This window comes from Coturnix japonica, chromosome 4 (genome assembly GCF_001577835.2).
Source record: "Coturnix japonica isolate 7356 chromosome 4, Coturnix japonica 2.1, whole genome shotgun sequence".
NCBI classification, from domain to species: domain Eukaryota; kingdom Metazoa; phylum Chordata; class Aves; order Galliformes; family Phasianidae; genus Coturnix; species Coturnix japonica.
The window spans coordinates 67547250-67568410 of NC_029519.1; the positions used below are offsets into that span (position 1 = coordinate 67547250).

At 34.6% G+C, this 21161-nt stretch overlaps 1 protein-coding gene across 3 annotated transcripts in view; it reads left to right on the forward strand.

Moving 5' to 3' along the window:
• KCNIP4 (potassium voltage-gated channel interacting protein 4) overlaps positions 1-21161 on the forward strand; it is a 372702-nt gene that overhangs the window by 17966 nt on the left and 333575 nt on the right. Inside the window, exons 1-2 of one of the 3 annotated variants that reach the window (XM_015862837.2) lie at positions 19788-19914; positions 20286-20434. The exons of the other annotated variants lie outside the window; for them this stretch is intronic. Of the exons in view, the coding sequence (XP_015718323.1) occupies positions 20287-20434 (148 nt within the window). The 5' untranslated portion in view covers positions 19788-19914; position 20286. Of the gene's footprint in view, positions 1-19787; positions 19915-20285; positions 20435-21161 lie in introns of those variants that run through there. 3 annotated transcript variants of the gene reach the window in all.

Here is a 21161-nt window from a genome sequence, read left to right on the forward strand (position 1 = left end):
AAAGGGAAAGGAAAAACTAAGTAGAGAATTGGTTTGACATCACATGGTCTGTGTGTAAAGGGACATTTAAATCAAGTTGCCAATTACCTGGCTTCCCTGGTCTATTATTCTTCTCTTTAAGACCTCTCTTTTTTATAAATTATCAAAGTTTAGGTATCATGTAAATAGCAGACAGCTGTGCAACATGATGTTAGATGGCAAAATCCAGGTGCATAGCTGTATAATTCAAATTATAATTCAACCTTCAACAAAATGAATTAAATATTGATGGTAGGTTCTCCCATTGAAATTCTTTATTCATAGAGCTCTTCAGGATTTGAGTGGGTTCTGCTCCCTTGAGGGCTTGCACAGTTAGACTTAAACTGAATGCAATTCAGCAACGGTTAATGGGACAACTTAGATATGGTTGACTCCATTTCAACAGTATTTTGGCACTTAACTTCCCTTGATTATTTTCATTTTTAGAATAGTTTTTCTTCCTATTCTTAACTGTTTACCCAAACAGAAGAAAAAAAAAAAAATAAAAATGTCTAGGCTTTGTAGAATGCTTTTTTGGAATGCTTTGCTTCTCCCTGTGGAAATCTTCAAGTATAATGACTTTTTTTTTTTTTTTTTTTTTGCTGACGTCATCTTTCAAGAGTTCTACAGGGAGTAGCAGTGTATTCTAAAATAAAAATGTACTTTTCAAAATGTGTCACAAGGTCCTAAAGTCTCCAGTGAGTTTTTAAATAATATATATTTAAATAAAAAAAAAAAAGGATTGAGAATAAATTTTGAATTTTTAAACTATTTTATAAGATGAATTTCAAAGAAGTCAAGATCATTCTATCAAAAGCAACAGAAGAATTTGTGTGTTTTATTTTAAGATTGAGATGAACAGTACCTCATACTAAATATAGGACTTTGACAAATGTGGCAGTTGGAGAAATATGTCTTCCTTGCCACGTTTCCAGCCTGTCTGAAGACTTATTGCAACTAAGAAAGCAATTATCAATTATTTTATGGATCAAATAATTGCTTTCTGAGAAGTTTACTTATAAAAAGACATATGGGACTAGATTAAGTGAATAAAAAAATTTCTGTGTGCCTTCTTTCTTATCTTAGGAAGGTACTCTTCCCATTTTAAAATCAGTCATTCACAGCACATTGTATTTACCTTGATTGGACCCAGTTTTATCTTTATAGACATAGCAAGTTTGGCCTTCTATGTAGAGAAGCTGGATTTTTTAAGAGATTAGAGGTAATGTCAGTCCATGCCTCAACTGCTGTCACTATGTGGCCTGATTCTTTTGAAGACTCAAGAGGTGGATGTGAAATACATACTTTACAATGAGAAGGGACCACACTGAAATTTCACAAAAGATACTTTAATTGCCATAATTTGGTGAATAAAATGCTACTTTGGCTCAAATATTAAAATTATCTGATGTTTTTGGACACAAAAAGGAGAAAATACTCTTCCTATTCATTACATTCTAGTAGGAATCATTTTAAGAGAACTGTAAATATTAACTGAGCCTTGACCATGCTGCCTTTTTTGAAATGATGCTAAATTTACTAAGAGATTTTTCATTCACAACAGAAATAATCTGAGCCTTTTTATACTTTAAAGTCCGCATAAAATTTTGGGCTGTGAGCCTGTGGGGAGAAACTAAAAGTTACAACCCAGGGGTTGACAGCACTGTTGGCTATCCATCCATACCTACAACCTTTTAATTCCAGCTGCTTTGGGCTCCTCAGAATCTGGTGATTGGCACAGTGATGCCCTTCCATGAAATAGTACTGCTACGTGCATCTACCTGGTGCTTGCACTCTATTCTCATTCCCCAGTCCTATGCTGGGGTTTGGGAGTGGATTATTGCAAAGCAACTCAGATCCTTCTCAACTGACCACAAAAATTTTATACTGCTCTGTTTCCTATCACCACAAGCACTAGTAATGATCCTAACCTTCCAATTTTTTAAAAGGGTGATTACATTGTTATAGTTAGTGCTTGAGTGTTCTGGCTTCCATCAGGTCCATGCCTCAAGGAAGCAAAAAATGTTGAATTCAAAAGTTTATTTCTCAACTTTTTTCAGCTGGTCATATTACTAATCTAAAATAATCATTTTGTTGGATTTTTAAACCATTTCTTCATTTGATGTAGCTTTGACAAAGATTTGGCAACTTCTGAGGCATGTCTATTTCTAGAAAGGTATGGTAATCCTGATACTGTGTTTTAGCACAAGCTAACTCTTGCTATGATTTTTGGAGGGCACTGGTTTACCTGCCTTTCAGTGTCTAAGGAGTTTGTTTTCATAATCTTATCTGAAATTGATTAATTTTATTGGATTTTTGGGACTCAAAAGTTTAGTTATTTAAAATATCCATTGAATGTATAAATAAAAGTCAAGTCTCATTAAAACTGATAATAGGTAGCTTGCACATATAAACATTCTGGTGTTGCATATTTTATGGCTATTAAATTTGGCAGAACTGCTGACATCAGCAGATGCAATGGTGTCAGTATTTGTTTTCAACTACTTCTTTTTCCCTTAACTCGGAAATCAGAATTGTTATACAAAGATTTTAGTAGTTTTGCTATTTAATTTTTATATATATATTTTTAACCCTTCAAAATGTTCTAAAATTCCAGGGAATTAACATGCCAGTAATGAAGAAGTTACTGCACTGATGTTCATTCTTCATTCTAAGTAAGGCTGATCAAAAAGAGAGAACAGTAGATTTTAACCTGTAATATTTTTAAATATGTAGGTTGCTCCAAAAATAATGCATCCTACTTATTTCCATGGAAACTACAATAGATATGAATAGCTCAATAATACTGTGGTAATTTGAGTGCAAATTAAGTGAGAGAATTCAATAGCTGTCCTATGCACCGTATATGAATAGCTTTTAATAATATACACTGCAGGAGATTATACAAATGATTCTTCTTTGAACTTTGCTTTCTTCTTTCTTATAAGTTTTCTAATACCCTGCAGCATTAAACTCATCTCTATCCATTTACCAATCTCTTAAAAGGAGCATTTTTTTTCTATGCCAACTGCTGGCTGTTGGCACAAAGTTATCTGCGTGCTAATTACACTTCAAAAATTTTCCATGCTCAGAACTCATTAGGTACAAAGCCAAAAAACGTTCTCCTGCTTGACTACCAGCTCTTTAGATTTTCTAGGCATCTAAGACATCTAAAATTAACCTGTTTTCAAAGCATTCTGTGTATCAGTATGTGTTGAAGAGGCACTTGTTCGCCCTCCATTTTCCAATTAGGATAATGCATCTGTTGGACTGTCTTCCATGGCAATTAAGTATTTGTTAGATCATGGAATCAATGGTGCTTTCTACAGACAGATATTTTGCTGACTCAAAGCTGTTAATCTTTGAACAGTGAAGATGTGGAAGGATTTCCCAGGAAAACATGAAAGAGAGGAACAGCTGTAGGAAAAGAGAAGAACGATTGTAAAGTCCCAGTGATGGAGAGGATTCATTTGCATCTGACAGAGGGATGATATTACACTTACCAGAAAGAGAATAAATGTTTTTTACACACTGTTCTAAAAAGTGACGTCTCAAAAGTCATTGAGATACAGGCAGTAACTACAAACTGAATGCATTTATATTTTTTTTTTGGCCTGAATTGTTAGTTAAGTAAGCAAAATATAAAAGTCTTAACAAGACTGTAACACTTGAAATCAGTATCCCACAAGAACATTTGTACTAATAGTTTTGTTTTTCTAGTATAAATCTTAAGCACTGTCAGAATTGTTAACATGAAAAAGAGTGATTTTTTTTTTCCGTTAATTTTTTAATCATAGGTTCATTAAGGTTGGCAAAGACCTCTAAGATCATCTTGTCCAACTATCAACCCATCACCACCATGCCCACTAACCATGTCCCTTAGTGCCGTATGTCCTTGTTACTTGGATATCCACGGGGATAATGACTCCACCGCCTCCCTGAGCAACCAACCTATTCCAATGCGTTACCACTCCTTGCCACATTTAATAAAGAATGGAGATTCTCCTTTGCCCTCCATTTGTTAATTTATTTGTCAAAATATCTTTTTGTGGCCAGATTAAGTTCTTCCTGGGTTTTTACCTTCATTTCCTCTCTGCAGAACACATTTTCACAGGGATATTTTCAGAATGTTAGTGGAATGTGCTTTTCATATTGTTCCTAAGGAAGACTTCAACTTTAGTACTAGTCAGCATGTATATTTTTATATATGCTCAGATGTTCAAAGTACCTCTTAATGTAATTAACTCAGGCCTATGTAATTATTTCAGTATAATTAATTTAAAACTTTGCTATTACTTGTTCTATTTTCAAATTCCAGTAATCAACACTATCTGCTGTTGCAGCTCTGTCTGCTACTTATTATCAGATGTTTCATTTCTCCTTAGAACATTCTTAAAACATGACTCTTTTAGGATGAATCTTTACAGGTTGTAATGGAGGGAAGAAATGTTCAACCTTCCTCATGAAGCATGACATGGGAAATAGCTTTTCTTATTAGTAAAATGAAAATTTTGCAATATCTTGAGACAGATGCTTGGGATTCGTCTAGGGAAAGGTATGGAAGTCTCTGGTTTAAAATATCTGACCTTCACCATGAGCACAGGCCTAGTTTTGGTTAAACTATGCTTTTTAGATACATAAAAAAGGTTTGATTCTGCATGATATCAGATGATACTGATATCTACTTGATATCATTGTAGTCTCTCAGACTCCCAGATGTTTAGCTGAGAACCAGCTGGTGCTCTACTTTAAACTCTTCAGCCATAAGCCCAAGCCATAAGCCTATGAGGAGTGAACAAAGAATGTTTATTGGTGAAAGACTGAATAGGTCAGTTATTTATCCAACGCTACTCATGTAGACTCCCCTGAAACTACACAGGCAGCCTAGAATTGAAACTGATTTCTCTGCCTACCTTCTGAGTACTAAAGTACAAGTAAAAAAGACAAAAATATAACAGCAAAGAGTTACTGAGGAGATAAAAACATATGCTACAATACTAGCACTGGTAGTTCCTCACCTTTTGCCTGGAAGGTTGCATGCATTCATTGTTAGCTGAAAAAAGACCAAAAAAATTGGTGAGTAATATTCTGATAGCAATTATTTTCTTGTTCTTGAGCTGCCTAAGAAGTAGGTGCTTTTATTCACAGATAATTATTTTCTGCAAATGTTCCAAAAGTTTTGATAAATATTGCTTAAAACCTGTAATTGTGCCAGTGTTTCACTTCATCCAGGCTCTCACACCAGTGCCCCAGTCTGTTAGAACTAGCTGCAAAGTTCACTATAAGCTTTTACAAGAAATGCCAAAGTGACAAAGCAGCAGTTTGGGAATTGATATTTTGCTGTACACAATGCTTCTTTTTGCTGTAATAAAATTAGAAAGAGTAGAAGATTATTATCTTTTTCCTTATCATATTTTGGTCTTATTATCAGTTTTTTTTTCTCCTCACATATTTCTTATTTCCAGTATGAAATTGCAGTATATGTGTAGAACCAACATTTATTGTATTCTTTTCAAATGTCTTTGCATAATTTTTCACAGGTAATGATTTGCCTTTCAATATATTGAGTGGTGTGGATAATTAACTTGCAGTAAACAGTGTCAAATTCTGAGATCTTGTTTATGAAAATCAACGGATGCCTAGGTGTGATGCAGCCTCTCTATTCTTGCAGACACATTCTTCCATCATTACTTTTTTCAGATGAGAATGTTGTCATGCAGTTATCCCAGGAGTCAAACTGTAGAGTGTACTGCATATTTCCCACGACTTGGAAAAACAACATTCTCTAAAAAGTCTCAAGTGTTAATAAATCTCCTAATTACTAGTCAGCAATTTTGTTTGTATAGTGATAAATCACGGAACTGATTTATTTTTATTTTGGGAGTTTTTTTCACCTTAATTCTCCCAGTAATACAAATCTCTATCAACTGAGACTTTGGCTCACAGAATTATTTATTTATTTTCTTTTTCATTTCAGTTTACCAAACAAAAGGCATAGATATGTAATTCATTACATTGTATAATGTTATAATTTAGGAGAGAAATAATTCCCTGAGCTTGTTGGAATTCATCCATTATGGTTAGTCATTTGATTTCTGCTTTGCAACAAATGGTAAGGAAATCTTTCATACAAGTACTGTCAGCAGCTATCTTATCTAGGATTGTACTTTTATCCATACTTACAGTCATCTTCATTTCTCACACTTCAGTATATGGATGTATGATGCACAAAATGTAATCACTCAGCTTACGGCACAAAACTGAATCCCTTGTCTATTTGCAGAGCTGCACAGATGTGCATCTTTTGAACTGCTTTCAGAAACATTTCTTATAGTTCATGTTTATTTTCTCTCTAAGTCTTTAATATTTGATTGATGAAAAATCACATTAGTGGTTTAACTGAAATACTGTTTCATGTGCTCTCAAAGGACTTCCAATGCTTGAATCAAATTACAGAAGATGGTTTGAAGAACATAATAGCTGAGGAAAGAAACTAAAATCAATACAGCTTAAAATTTATCGTCTGATTTTCAAATTTACTGACTCCTGAAAATCATTTTAAAACTGTGATTCTATTGAACTTGATACAAAGTAGTGTTCTTTTATTTGCTAGATCATGGGGAAAAAAATGCAGAAAGGAGCATATATTAATGAGAGAAGGCTGTGGTCTGGAACTCAAGCTGTCTAGGTCAAATTCTTGGCCCTGCTACACATTGCCTCAGGCAAATCAATGAGAATTTGTGGGCTCCCATTCCCTATCTGCCAAATGGAGACAATGGATGCCTTCCTCTACATGGCCTTCACCTTGTCTGTTGGTGTTGTGGCCTGTAGAAAAAGAAACTATTTTAAAATGTGTTTCTGTAGCACCTAGTATACTGAAGAGATTAGGTACTTCCATAATACAGTAAAGGCTGACAGCCCCTAGGCAGAAACATTCTTAATGTGTATTCTGTGAAATGCATTTGCAACCCACTGCAGATGAGTCTTGAAATAGCAAAGAACTTTCTCACAGTCTTTTTGGCAGATTATGAATGCTACTGTTTGGTTACTATGTTGTAGTTGCCATAAAGAATCAGCAGTACACCATATACCACCCTGAGGTATTATTGTTTGAGTTTCTCCATTCTGCCTACATGCACTACGCACAAGCACCTTTATAATGGTCATTATCTGTAACTTGTGTACATCAACTGTCAATAGAAAATGGCTTTTTAATGGCTTCCATGGCACTGGGAGTGATATTACTTTCATGTTTTATAATTCTTTTACATTTCATGATCCCATAGTGCCTATGGGTAATAGGACTTGATAGAAATTGAAATGACATAGCAAAAAGTGTTCATGCTGCCTCAGCTTTAGGCTACAGGTTGGGTTGTAAATGCAGCCAGAAGAGGGCAGCTCAGGGCAGAACAAGCAGGAATTCTTCATCACTCTCTAATGGGGCTGCTTTCTGCACTATAAAAAAGAAGGAATTTACCCACCTGATTTAAAAATCAGGGCACCAAAAGTCAGATGGCTACTCTGCCTTTTACCCCCTTCTAACTAAGCAGTTTCTCTATTTTTGATCTTATACACGTTCTTTCCTATGAAAAATCTTCAATCACTACCGCTGAAAAAATGTGTAATTTATAAATGCCTCCAGATAGGGAATGTAGAGGTGTATTTAATCTCATGGTTTTTATTTGGAAACACCCTCTGAAGATATTCTGACCTGGTCCATTAACAGAGTTGGTTAATAAAATGAGGTTGGTTTCTTTGGTGGGTTTGTTGGTTGGTTTTTGGTTTTATTTTGTATGTGTGAAATTAATACCCAGAAAGAAGTAATTTGTCTTTACATAAAGATCTTTGTATTTTGACAGGCATTTAGCAAGTTTGGAGATTATGCAATTATGCAATGCAAGAGTATCTTCTTTTTAGATTAGTTTTGAATCACTAGAAAATAGTATGGTGCTTGTTGGATAGCGTGTAAGTTAATATGGTGTCTCCTAAAAATGAACTGATTTACCATATTTTTCATCCATGTATGTGGAATTTTGCCTTCTGAGATTATTATATAGATAGAAATAACAAATTGTCCCTCTAGATGTGTGTGGCTTACATGACAAGAACGTTTTGCAGTGCTCCAATATAGTTTCTATTACTTGTCAGAGAAGGTAGGAAAGCAAGATACAGATACCTAAATTAGAATGTCTTCAAGATGATGACCCAGTTCTTATAAGAAATATTTTAAGTTATCAGAGCTCTACAGGTTTCTTAGCTATACTAACGAGGTGTGAAATCAGATCTGGGAGAAATACTAAATCACTTTCTCATCTTTTTATGAAGTGTCCGTTTCTCACAATATGAAATTATTTATCCTTATTTCTTATTTATCTCCTTAGATGTACAACAATAATGGATCTAGAGTTTGGGGATCTGTACTATATGAATTGCATGAGCTGACATTATTTTCTCTTATACATTTTAATATGGAAAATTATCACAGGAATTTCTTAATACCACATTTCTTGAATCTTTAACTCTCAGCCTTAATAGTTATTTTTCATCACAAATTGATTTATATATATATTTTTTTTTTCAATTCAGAAAGAAAAGTAAAATAAGAGTCTTAATTATCCTTTCCCTCACATTCTCTGTCTCCTTCCTCTTGTCCTTGTTCATGTTTCCGTCCAACATTATAAATTAATTTGGGAATTTCCTAATTGAAATTATTTTCCTTATTGTTTAGTATATGCAGTTATCGATACATCACTTTTGTCAGAGTGCAATATTTAGTCATAAAAAATACAGTCTGTTGGTATGAGTGTGGTGGATCATCCTGCTAGTAATACCTGTTATGGACATACATATTGAGCATTGGAGTACTGCTGTGATGCTTTAAAGGAGCATCCTATCTTATGGTACCTGGTCTTGAATTATATATACTTATATAACTGTTACTTATGTGTACTTCTATCAGTGTATGTAGCATCTGTACCTTCAGTCTGTTAATATTTCTAAGCCTGACACTTTATTTACCTCTTGGTTTTCTCACCTGTATTATGTGATCATAATAGTATATTCAGCTCACTGAATCCTGCAGTTATAGGTTGTTCAGTTATCATTGCAAATGACTAAATACAATTGTTTTGCTTGATCATGAAATGTTAGGTGACAGACAAAACATCAACATTAAAAAAGGCAAAGAAATATGAATGCCTATTTCTGATTAATTGGATCTCATTTTTATAATAAAAAATGCCAAGCAATACAGAATAAGCTTACAAACAATGTAACCACTTTACTATATATAATTACACAGTGTCAGCATTTAGTATATAGTCTTGTTTTATAGGATGTACTTAACTGAGAAATCACAATTGTATCTCTTTCAAAAGAGCTAGAAATATGTATATTTTTGAAAAGTAATGTTAATATATTCCTGTACTGTGGTTCCTGGTTTTGCTCTGCTATTTCAGTCTCCTTTAGAGATACATCCAATTACAACATGGGAGCAATGACAGACTTGAAAGCTTTGAATTTAGCATCAAAGTCTGCCTATGTCAGGCACACATCAATTTACATGACATGGGAAGGTCAAAAAATATTATTGTAAAGTTTATGACTGACTTCCTAACAATAGTTCCAAGAACCGAACTGTTAGACACTGCATGCCATCTTATCTATGAGGTAGTTTATTAATTTGAACATACCTTTATAGCCTAAAGATATGAAAATGTGGATACACTAATGAACATTATTGAAATTATTGCATTAAAAATCCCTCCAATTATTCAGATTTTTAATCACATGAGCATTTAGCATAGGTATAAATGAAGGTCATCTGATAAAGTACAAATTTTTGTGTAGCTTTGACACTGTCTTCTTTGCTTAAAAACAACATATTCAAATGGTATAATCCTGGAAAATTAATTAATCTTGAATTCACTTATTAGTATTCTGATTGTTGGTGACAACACAGCATCTAGCTAAGGTTCAATGTTAGACCTCTTTATATTATGTGATAGAGAAGGGAAATAGAAATAACCAGATCTAGTACATGTTAGAGTCCTAATCTGCTGATGCATTTTCAATAGCAAACTAGTCGTTTTAGACTAAAATATGTCATTTCTAAATCTTAATTATAAGATTATTTAATTAAATCTTTCTAAATCTAAATTATTAAAGTTTTTATAATGCATCAGATGAGCACTATCCAGCTATGCTGTCTCTGTAAGCATTGTAGAAACATGTATTGATTTCATCTCATTTTCCATCTATTAATTGTACAGTGAAAGCTTCTTTGTATGTATTTGACCAAAGAGGAAAATGAGAAATAATTACTCTTATTCATTAGCACTGAAAATAACAGAAGCTTTATTTAATAAGGATAGATAAAGATGAGACTTCTGTTTGTCTCTCAAATATGTCTTTCAAATAATATAATAATTTGCAACATTATGACAGACTGGATTGCAAAAGTGTGTGAGATACTAAATTGTGTCTTTTCTGTTTCTTTCTTGGTCTATAATACCAGCACTGCCATTGTGCTGTGCAATATGGAGAAGTGACAACTGCCTGGAAAGTGGCAGTGGAATTAGAAGCTTGCGAGATGTTTTCCATCTCTGCAAAGCGTTAGGATGCTGCTGATGGAATCTGATTTCCTAGTTTCCTAGTATGTTGTATCAATTTCAGAATTTTACTGTAAATAACTTGGCATCATTATACAAGCACGGGTATTTAACCTATGTTGGTAGCATGTAATCAGATATAAGAACACACATTGAATTCAAACATTCATCATTGTTTTCAGGAAAAGCCCCCCAGGTGTTCTGTTTAGAAGAGTTGTGGGAGGTCTTGGAAGCTGTAGGTAGTCTACACTGTACACATTGGATATATTGTGCTGTGAAGGGAGTTTAAGGTGGACAGAAGCTTTATCTGAGACTGTTTTAATACTTCACTTAATATTTATTCTTCACTGGGTTTGAATTTAAGGTGGAGATTGATAACTTGATTTGCAGCTCTCCATTTTCGTAGTATTATTTTATTCACGCTATCTGTATTGCACAAGGATCTTTACAGAAAATTGATAGAACATAGAAAAAGGTTTTTCCATAGTTGTTTATATTTTGTATGCTGATTATTGAGGAAAGTTGTCTTTTATAATGGTAAACCTGTAGCTGTTAACTATTTGATAACCATTTGGTGTGATGTCAGTTCATTTGGCTGCAAAAAACATTGCAGCTATCAGTTATGCTAACTAGTCTGTCCAATTAAGCCAAGAGTTTGGAAGGAGGAAAGAAAACCTTGCCATTGCGTGTAGCTGTTCCAATGGAAGACTAAGGGTTCTGCTCTCTTGTAGTGCTTGAGTTTTCTTTGTTCTTTGACAAAACAGTAGATTTCTGTTTCCGTTGCTGTTAGGCATATTCACAACAGACACTAAATCACTGTAAAATAAGCATCTTAAATTGTATTGGTAGTCCAAGTGATAAATGCTCAGGGCATTCAGCCTACCAGATGCTAATTCAACATAAACCTAAATTACAGGTATTGATCATCTTGGCCTCTAGATATGTACAAACAAGTTGAACTCATAATATCTGAGGCACATGTAACTAGTTTTAGAATTGTTGTTTATGTTGTATAATTTAGTAAAGATTAAATACTCCCTGGCAGCTGTTGAAATAAAGAACATGTTTCTGAAGCAACAGTATTAACTTGCTATTTGTTAACAGATCCAGTATGTCTCATTTATTTGCATCAGGTAGCAAAAAAAAAAAAAAAAAAAAAAAGCACTTATTAATTGAATTTACTAAATAGTAATGTGATGCCACACGCAAAATTCAGTTATTCGAAAGCTGTGCAAAAAGGCATCCTACGACCTTATCAAATATTAAATGAACTTTATTTTTTTTTCTTGGAAACATTGTGTTTGCCTTCTTAGTACCTCCTAATGTACCACAATGTGAATTTCCACTTGCTACATTTTTTTTTTTGTTTCACTTCAGGGACATTAATGAAGAAATTCTACATTTAAAAGTTCAAGGATATTCAAATGATAATTTGTCAGTGTTAAATAATCACCTGAGCCTGATCTTGCAGAATGCTGAGAACTACGTCCTTTTATCAACAGTAAGAGTTGCAAGCATTCAGCAGGTTGCAGAATCAAGCCTTGATGCTTATGTAACTGCAGTACAGTGCATCTGATTGTATTCCAAATTTGTATTCTCTACACCTCTGTTCAGCTTTGAGGCTGTTCATATCTGGGAAAAAACAAATTATTTGTGATAAATTTCATTAGAGTAAAATTTTATGACACCATATGAAAGCTTGTATTAAAATCTAGAAATATCTGCTGCTTTTTTCATCTACTTCAGAACACTGTACACTCTGCATGTGTATCCAAATAAATGCAGAGCATTAAAGTCTGTCTGAGAATCATTATTGTTTTTACTCTCTGTTCCATTTTCCTTGAGATCATTTACCATTATTTTGCTGAGCATAAGGCAACAGGCATGATAACTGATGAGATGAAAATTTTCAAGACAATTTTATTTGATGCAACATCATATGGCACCCTAAAAATGTAAGTTGTATCCAATGTGTGGTTTTCTCCAAAACTTGGAATGTTGTTTAGGAGTTCTTAAGCTGATACTTCATCAGGAATCCAAGTGACAAATGTGTTCACAGTGTGTTCTGTCTCCAGGCAGTATGTATATCTCATATAAATGAGGCTTCTGTGTCTTTTTGAGGAAAAATATGAGTTATGTTCTGCTGAAATATGAAATCATCAAACTTCTCATCTAATGGTTTATAGTCAATTTTATTTGAAACTGAAATGAAATATGAAATCTGTTTTGCTTCCTTTCCCAGATATGTTGTGCAGAGGCATTGCAATACATTCTCGAGTTACTACTTCAGTGTCCAAATTACAAGTAAAACACATCTCATGGGTCAATCAATTTTTAAAAGCTTCTAATTTTGGCTGTTCAGTTAATTTCTCAGGTTCACCTGTTTTTCCTTTTAAGATATTACTGTATGCGGTATAATTTGGATTTTGTTCTTGTTCTTCAGTGAGTAAACAAAAGCGATTCTGATTGCTTTATAGCATGTAGTATGTCATTCTGTTCATGATTTACCTTACTATTTTCTTATTCTAAGCCATTTACTTCCAACAGTATCTTGGATGAAGGGAATCAGGAAAATGATAATTTCAGGTAGTAAAAATAAATTGCTTATAAAAGCAAGCAAGTAAAAAAAGAGGGCTATGAGTCTTGGAAATATATATATATATTTGTTATTGAATTAACTTCACTTGATACTGCAGACCGATCTACAGCATATTGTCTGGTCAGCAGCTTGTTTTGCATAAGAACTGCAGGTTTCTGGCCTTTCTTGTTACCCATGCTATGCTACCACAGCATTATTCAGTGCTGCCAAGAGGTAGCTGAAAGATGTGACATCCACAAGATAGGAAAAAAGCTATCAGTTGTGCTGAAAAGCTTGTTTCTTTTATTTAATTTCTTCGTGAAAGCTTTTCAAGCCTAATATGCATTTGCTTAATTAGATGTTCATAAATAAATCACTGCCCCTAGGAGGTTTATGAACTACCATCTTAATTCAGTTGCATTCTAAAAATTTAGTTCTGAAATGGCGATATGAGAACTGAGCTCCTTTTCTCTATCAGATACTGACTGATCTAGATGCATAGAGAAAATAAGAAAGCCTAAATATCTCAGCCAAATTTAAGTATGTTGCATTTTGGAAGCTCCAGGTAGACAGAATAAGGATGGGTATTTTTTTTTTCCAGACTCCTTTAGTTATGAATTACATGTAAATGATAAAGATCCAACAAGAAGGAAAATTTCAGGCAACTTCTAAGGTTTTTTTGACAAGCATTAGCCTAATTGGAAGCCTGAGCAAAAGGGTTAGACGGATTCATCTCAAAATGTAGTGCTTTCCAAAGTGGTGATTGTCACCTGAAATGTTGCTCTGATAGATATGAGTTAGCTGGGAATCTCCTGCTGATGTGGTTACATGACATGATTTCATACTTTTTAAGTCCAGTCTCATATTCTGATAATTCTGAAGTGAAACATCCTGATTTATCAATATTTCTAATTGATTATACACAGAGTCATGCCATGTGTAGTCTCATCAGCATTCATTATCATCTACAGATCTTCTTAAGTAGGTCTTTTTGTTGTAAAAGATGATATACAATGATGATATACAATTGTACAAAACAGCATCTATTTGTTTTAGATATTAAGACTTCTGTATATTCATCCCATGACTATGAGACATAAAGTCTTAGTTTAGGAAGCTAAACAGTCCAATAAGCTCGTTAATTCTTCATAAGCTCAGGCTATGTGGATGAATTTCAGTCATGTTTCAACCCTTTTGTAGTATCAGAGCCTACAGTTCTCAAATAAACTGAGTGAGCTCAGCACATTCTTGGTATATTTGCTTTACTTAACCCATTCCTCTGACCTTCTTCTGACAGGGTCCACCTCAGTGGGAGGATAGACCTCTTCAGTTGAGGAAGAATACCTGGCTGATACTAGTAAATATTTTTTTTCAAAATAATTTTTTTATGGATTATTGACTCGGTGCCTTTCACAGCAATGGAATGTGATTGTTCCAATTTGCTAATGTGAAGTTACCTTTACAAAGAAGGCTTCACGAAACAAATGGGAAGTTCTTAAGTGTTGCATTTTTTTCCACTCTAATTAGTTCAGTTTTCTTCTGTCATGTTATTCTGTATCTACCAAAAATCCTTAAATTAATGAAAAGAAATCTTCTTGGCAGCTGCAAAATTCTTCCACCTGTAGACAGACTATACATTTCTTTGCTGAGAAATATTTATTACCTCTGAACAGGTAGAAGATCCTTTTTACTTTAACCAATTCAGGTAGAATATGTAGACCCCAGACAAGTGATAAGTAAGCAAGAAGGTTTTAGTTAACATGAACATTTAATTAACATAAAAATCCATTCTGCCCATATCTCTGTAATCACTATAATCTGACAAGAGGTAAACCTGTTCTCTCAGTGAGGTTCAGCTACTGAATCACCCAGTGAGAGCTCATCCCAGTATATCCATAGTCCCAGAAGGGCTCATTATGATACAAAATTCCTCTGGCACTCTGAAATGCCCACCCCAAATATATGCTCTCTCTTATGTTATTCATTGTTCTTGCTGCAGTCAAATAATTGTTGATGGTGTCAAAATGTGTTCCTGTCACCTGTACTGCCCAGAAGTACTGTGACATAACGCAAGTCAGTTCAGACGTTCTCCTTCTGTGCCAGGCAACCTGAGCGTAACCTGAAATAAATGATTACTCTATACTCTTCTACCAAAGGCTCCAGAGCTAAATAAACAAAAAGGAGACAAGGGCAGTCCTGCCCCACAGAATATTCATATTTTTTTCCTAGCATCTTTACAATATTGAGATTCATCACATATATACAGGCAGAACTTTCAGACATCTCATACATCAAGAAGGATGACCTTTCTTAGGTGAGAACAACTAGAGAAGGTAGCATTTCTCTCTGTATTTGTGGGAAATATCGAGATGCTTCCCGCAGGCTTTCCACAGTGGCTGTCACTGCTCAGCTCTTACTGCATTTAACACAGATTATGATTTGCCTGTTTGTTTTGCTTACCTCCTGGCAAAAGCAGAACTCGGCATCTTAATTGATATTAAAAGAGCACAGGAAGCTTTTGATTCCTGGTATTTATCCAAAAGCTTTTTTAAATTTTCTTATTTTTTTTGTCTTTAAGTAGATGAACATAAGTGATGAAACCATCTTCCTAAAAAGATGTTAATGGAGCTCAAGTTAGTGCCAAAGTAAAACCTTCAAGAGCACTTTATATTAAGAGCAAATAAATAGCTGGTAAACTTTTATTTCCCATCTTTTTTTATTCCATCATTCATATTGCAGAAAGAAATTTTCCTTTCCATTAACAAAGCCTTTATTTCATCTTCCAAAGTTAGATATTATAAAATAGTGCTACTCCTAAGAAAAACAAAATTAAAACAAAAAAGCATCTGGCTTTATCTCTGAAGCATCTCACTGTAATATTCCTTAATATGCCTTCAGTCTCCTACACACTCATCCGATCTGTAACCTTGTCCTATTTTTCAGTGTTCATTTCTTAGCTTATAACTGCAGCCTCTAGCAGCCTAATTGACATTGGTTTAACCTAACCATCTTTAAAACTAAAGAATTTCTTTCAGCAGGACCCTTATGAGATCACAGTTCCCACAATTTGCAGTCATCAGTGAAGGTTCTTGAAGTTGCACTCAAGAGCAATCAACCGATGGAACTAATAGTTTTGTAAAGAGCCCCTAGAAAAACATACATGCTATGTTGGTTCTGTTTTTTCTGAAGTATTCCCATGCTATTTCTCATCTTGTAACAATGCCTCTTGTTTTTTCAACTGCCATTTCATTATCAAGGAAAAAGTTACATAGTTTTCAAGAAGTCAACACAAAATTCTGTTCCTTATTCCCAAATTTCAGTTCATGTCAGATAGTAGTAAGAGATGATTTGCAGTCATATTCATGCACAACCAAGTAAAGTAAAAAAAAGTAAAAGACATTCCCTCCAGCTCGAATTCCTGAAAATGCCTCCTACTCTGTGATATCACTCAGCTTGTGACTGAAGTTTTTAAGCAACACTGCTGAGATCACTTATAAAAGCAGTTGTTTAACTATCAATAAAAAGCTAACAAATTATACTGAAATATGGCTTTATTTTTGGATGTAACTGATTTCAGATTAAATCTTATCACAGGAAGTTGCAGACAACCTGTTTGTTTTCTGCATTCCCCATTTCCAGGCATCGTAATGCTGCAAATAAAAGGTTTACCTCTCCTGACTCGAGGTATATGGTCAGGGTTAGTGCACGTTTCCAGTTCCTTCTACAACAACATCCAAGCAAGGGCTCAAACTGGAGGTATTTAAGGGTTTTTGTAGATAACTTCTCTACATTGTTTTTGATGCTCTCAATAGTAAATAGTTGTATTTATTTTCTTTCTTACCCATTTCATTAACTTTTTGTTGGAAGATCTCCCCATTCCCAGATCCTGGGTTGTTCAGTCTCAGTAAATTCCAGGTACCAGTCCCCTGTAGGTACACTGATTTCAGTAACAAAGCTCATTTGGACTTGTTGAATGGTTCATCCTTCCACCAATCAGTGTACTCATAGTTCCTTTTTGTCTTTTGCCTATATTATTTAATGAATCTAGGTACTTAGGTAAATGACGGATTCTGTGGATTTGGAATTGATATACTTTCCACACATGGTACTTTTTTGGATGTTTCTTACGTGGCCAATTTATCTCTAGTATTACATATAATTATTTTTTACGGAGATTAGGTTTGTAAATGTGGTATCTCAGTTGAAGTTCTTGGTGTCATGATAAATAAAACACAATTCTCAGCTTCACTTAAGCAACTCCTGAAGATTTCAGTGAAGGTTCTACCCCCTCCATATCACTTTGGGTGGTGTCATGCCATTTGTTTTCATGTATCCCATCTCTGGCAAAGGTTTTCTGTGTTCTTACTTCTCCTAAAGAACCACATTCAACTGCTAATGATGGGGACATACCAAGTAACTTTCTACTATTGTCAAAGTCTAGACAGAATACATTCCTGTTTACTGTCCCAGCATGGCTTAATGTTTCCAGACACCCTTCTCAGCTCCCATGTCTGTTTCCTCATTCACTCCCTTGGATTCACAAACCTTTGAGATGAAGCAGCTGTGCATTGGCATTAAGGATGATTGGAGAGGGCATGAGAGATAGCATTTGAGTTTGAAGATCAAGAGTTTTGATATTGACCTTTAAATAGACAAGCAGTTTCTTTGCAGATTTATATCAGGAAACTTAAATACAAGTAATTTCAATAACACTAGTTTTAGCTGTTTGGAGCTGTACTGTATGATACTGTGTAGTTTATGAACCCAGACCTGCTAGACATAATGGTTTACCGCCTGTGCATGACACCAGAAAAAAAAGCTGGCTTTCTGTGGATGCCCTGCACAGGCAATGTGATCAAAAGTAAACTTCCAGTTTCCAAAGGGATTAATTTCTGGAGTGCATTAATTTTATTCTAAGACAGATATAAAAAATGACTGGGAGGAAATATTTTCAAACTAGATACTATTTCCATGCAATAACTTACTTTTGTGATTTCTTCTTCCAAATCAAAATTCTCTTTCAGCAATCATCTTGAAATCCATGCTGGAACTTTTGTGGTGAAAACATATTTCTTAGCAAAGTAAAATATCAATATAATATCCATTTTCAGAATAACGCCTTTTAAAATTACTAGATGTGAGCTGTGAAATGTACTTAACTGGAGGAACATTCTCTACAGCATTTGTAGAAGTTCCAGAAACTCTTACCTGATTGAAATTCAGCTCACCTTGATAGCAGCTTGTGGTGGGAACAGAGCCATGACTGTAGTGCTGTGTCATGCAGTAGGACTCAGCAGACTGGATAGCAGCAGGTGCTGTTCAAACAGTGCAAATTTTAGTCCTCATCAGTTCTGGATAATGAAGGGTCTGAAATATATCCCTAGGTAAGAATTTGAATGGAAGTGCTCCCCTACACTGTAGCTGCCTAAAAATCTGTTGTTAAGGCCCACACTGTTATGAACAGCATTGACTGATGATGGATAGGTGCAAGTGTTATACTTTAAAAGCTTCAACTTAACACATAGTGGTAAATCTGAGATGTCTCCAGATGTTGTAAGTAGGTACATGGTTTTGTGTGTTATGCTTTGTCCTAAGTCAAAATTCAATTGCACATAGGAATTTTCACATCATGCATTGGGCTTAGGTGGCTCAAACTTGCAGATTTGTATAATCATCAATGAAACTAATCCAGTTAGAAGGAAATCTGAGAAAAAAAATTTCAGAAATCTAGTACATTTTCAAAGATACATTTCAATAAATGAAAATAACTTCCTGGAATCTTTTGCATAATCAATAGAAAATTCACACAATGAAGTGATGAGTTATGTCATACTTTGATTAGGAAGTAATAGGTTTACAATTGAAAAGTCAGCTTTATTTCTGTAACTCATATCTACTACAAAAAATGCCAACATTTTGTTTTTTTCTCTCCTACTTTTTGTCTTTAGAACTTAATTGTGTTTGCCCTTTATGGAATAAGACTGTGGGGCAGAAATTGCTGTGAGAGGATGAGAGGGAAGTAGTGGCTGCTTTGTTGTCCTTGTTTTGGTTGGGTGTACTTACTGGATGTAATTAGAGGAGCTCACCTGGAGCAGTCCTGAGCCCACTGTCAAATGGCTGCAGCAGTGCAGCTCAGTTCTGTGCTCAGCAGTAGTGCACTCCTTGGCAGCTCATGCTGGAACCAAATGAAGAGCAAACAGAGGAATGCTGCTTTGGACTTCTTCGTGACCTTGGGGTAGAATAAAAGTATAGGAGTGCTGGGCAGGCATGTTTTTTTTCTTGTATGTTTTTTTTTCTTCAAATTATAGGCCCTGTAGTAGGTCTTGGTTTAGGTTGTAGTCAGTGGTGGTAGTTCCCAGTGACCCCCTGGCTCCTTCAAAGTGGCAGTCCATAAAGAAAAACAACATCTTAAAGAAATTTACTGGTTTATCTGTGTGAATCAGAAGGTAGCATAGAGAAATGATCCCCAAGAGTACAACTGGCTTTAAGTGGCTCAGCTGCTTTTCTGCATTTGAGTGACACTGGCATTAAGGCAGCTCAGAAACTCAACTATTCATCTTTTCTGGGTAGAGCAGCTGCCCTTCAGTAACAGCTAGAGGAGTGCAGCTCTGCTTTATGACACCGATGTAAGGCAAGCTAAGATAGGAGGGATAATAGGTTCATGCATAGAGGATTACGTTGTTTCCTTTACCTAAACAACTGACTCAGGTAAGAAGTAAATATTTATTTACCATCTAAAGATTTTACATAACATATATTTTAAGTAAAATCAGAGGATTTTTTTTTATAATAGAAATCTAATGTTTTTATCCCTATATATTTTTGTGCAAATAAATTAATATTTCAGATTAATAATTCATGCCATAAGAATATGAATACAGTAATTCAAGTTAATTAATACTGTAACTGTATCAGCTAAGAATAATTGTGAGATCCTAAAACTCTTCCCTCTATCCTCCTTCCATCTCCTCCATTTCCCCCCCACCCTCCACCCCCTATTTCCCTCACCCCCAGTCTATGAATTTAAGTTGTGCATATATATACCTTTCAGGAGAAATAAAGGTTAAGTTTTTGTTTAGGATGGATATGTTAGCCCCTGAGAAGAAAGCACATGAAGAGAAAGAAGATTTGCAACAATATCATCAGAAACCTGCAAACTGCAAGAAACTGCTTAGGAATTGCTGCTTGGTGAAACGATTTTTTGCCTGGAAAAGTTTGAGCACTAAAGGTACCTTTCCTATTGAATTTCTCAGTGTAGGGGAAACTGTTGTCTTCCCAAGAATTCTTTTTTTTTTTTTATAGAGGTGCTACTGAATTTAGCATCAATCACATTACAGGTACAAAAGTCTCTACTGTCTTGGATCTATTGTGCACAGAGATTAGAAATGGTGCAGCTTTGATTGAAGGTGCTTTATCCTAATGTGACATAATTAATTGTACTGCATGAGCATTCTTTTTGCAGCTCATCAAAATACATCATCTACAGAAAAGACCGGCAGAAAAAAAGAAATCCTTCAATCATAAGCTAAATGACTAAATGTAAAATCACAGTAATTAAATTCATCAGTTTATTAGGGCTCAGCCCCCAAAGCTGTTTTGATGTTTAAAAACTGCTTTGATCATTGTCAGGGTATATTTACATAGAAATTACACGATCAATTCCTTTGTCTTAGAGGAAATAGAGAAAGGTAATTTTTATACATAATGATGCTGTATACTGTACTTATTAATAATTATTAAAATAAATGCTTCTATTTAAATTGGAACTTGGCTGTGAAATATCTCACCTATTGAAAGCCTAACTCTTTTATGAATAATAAATTAAACAGCAAAGAAATGATGGTTAATCTTCTTCACATCATATTCATCTGGAATATATCCACATTTAAATATTATATTCAGCACTATTTTTTACCTCTTTTTACTATCATATTTGTATTTTGTGCCATTATGTA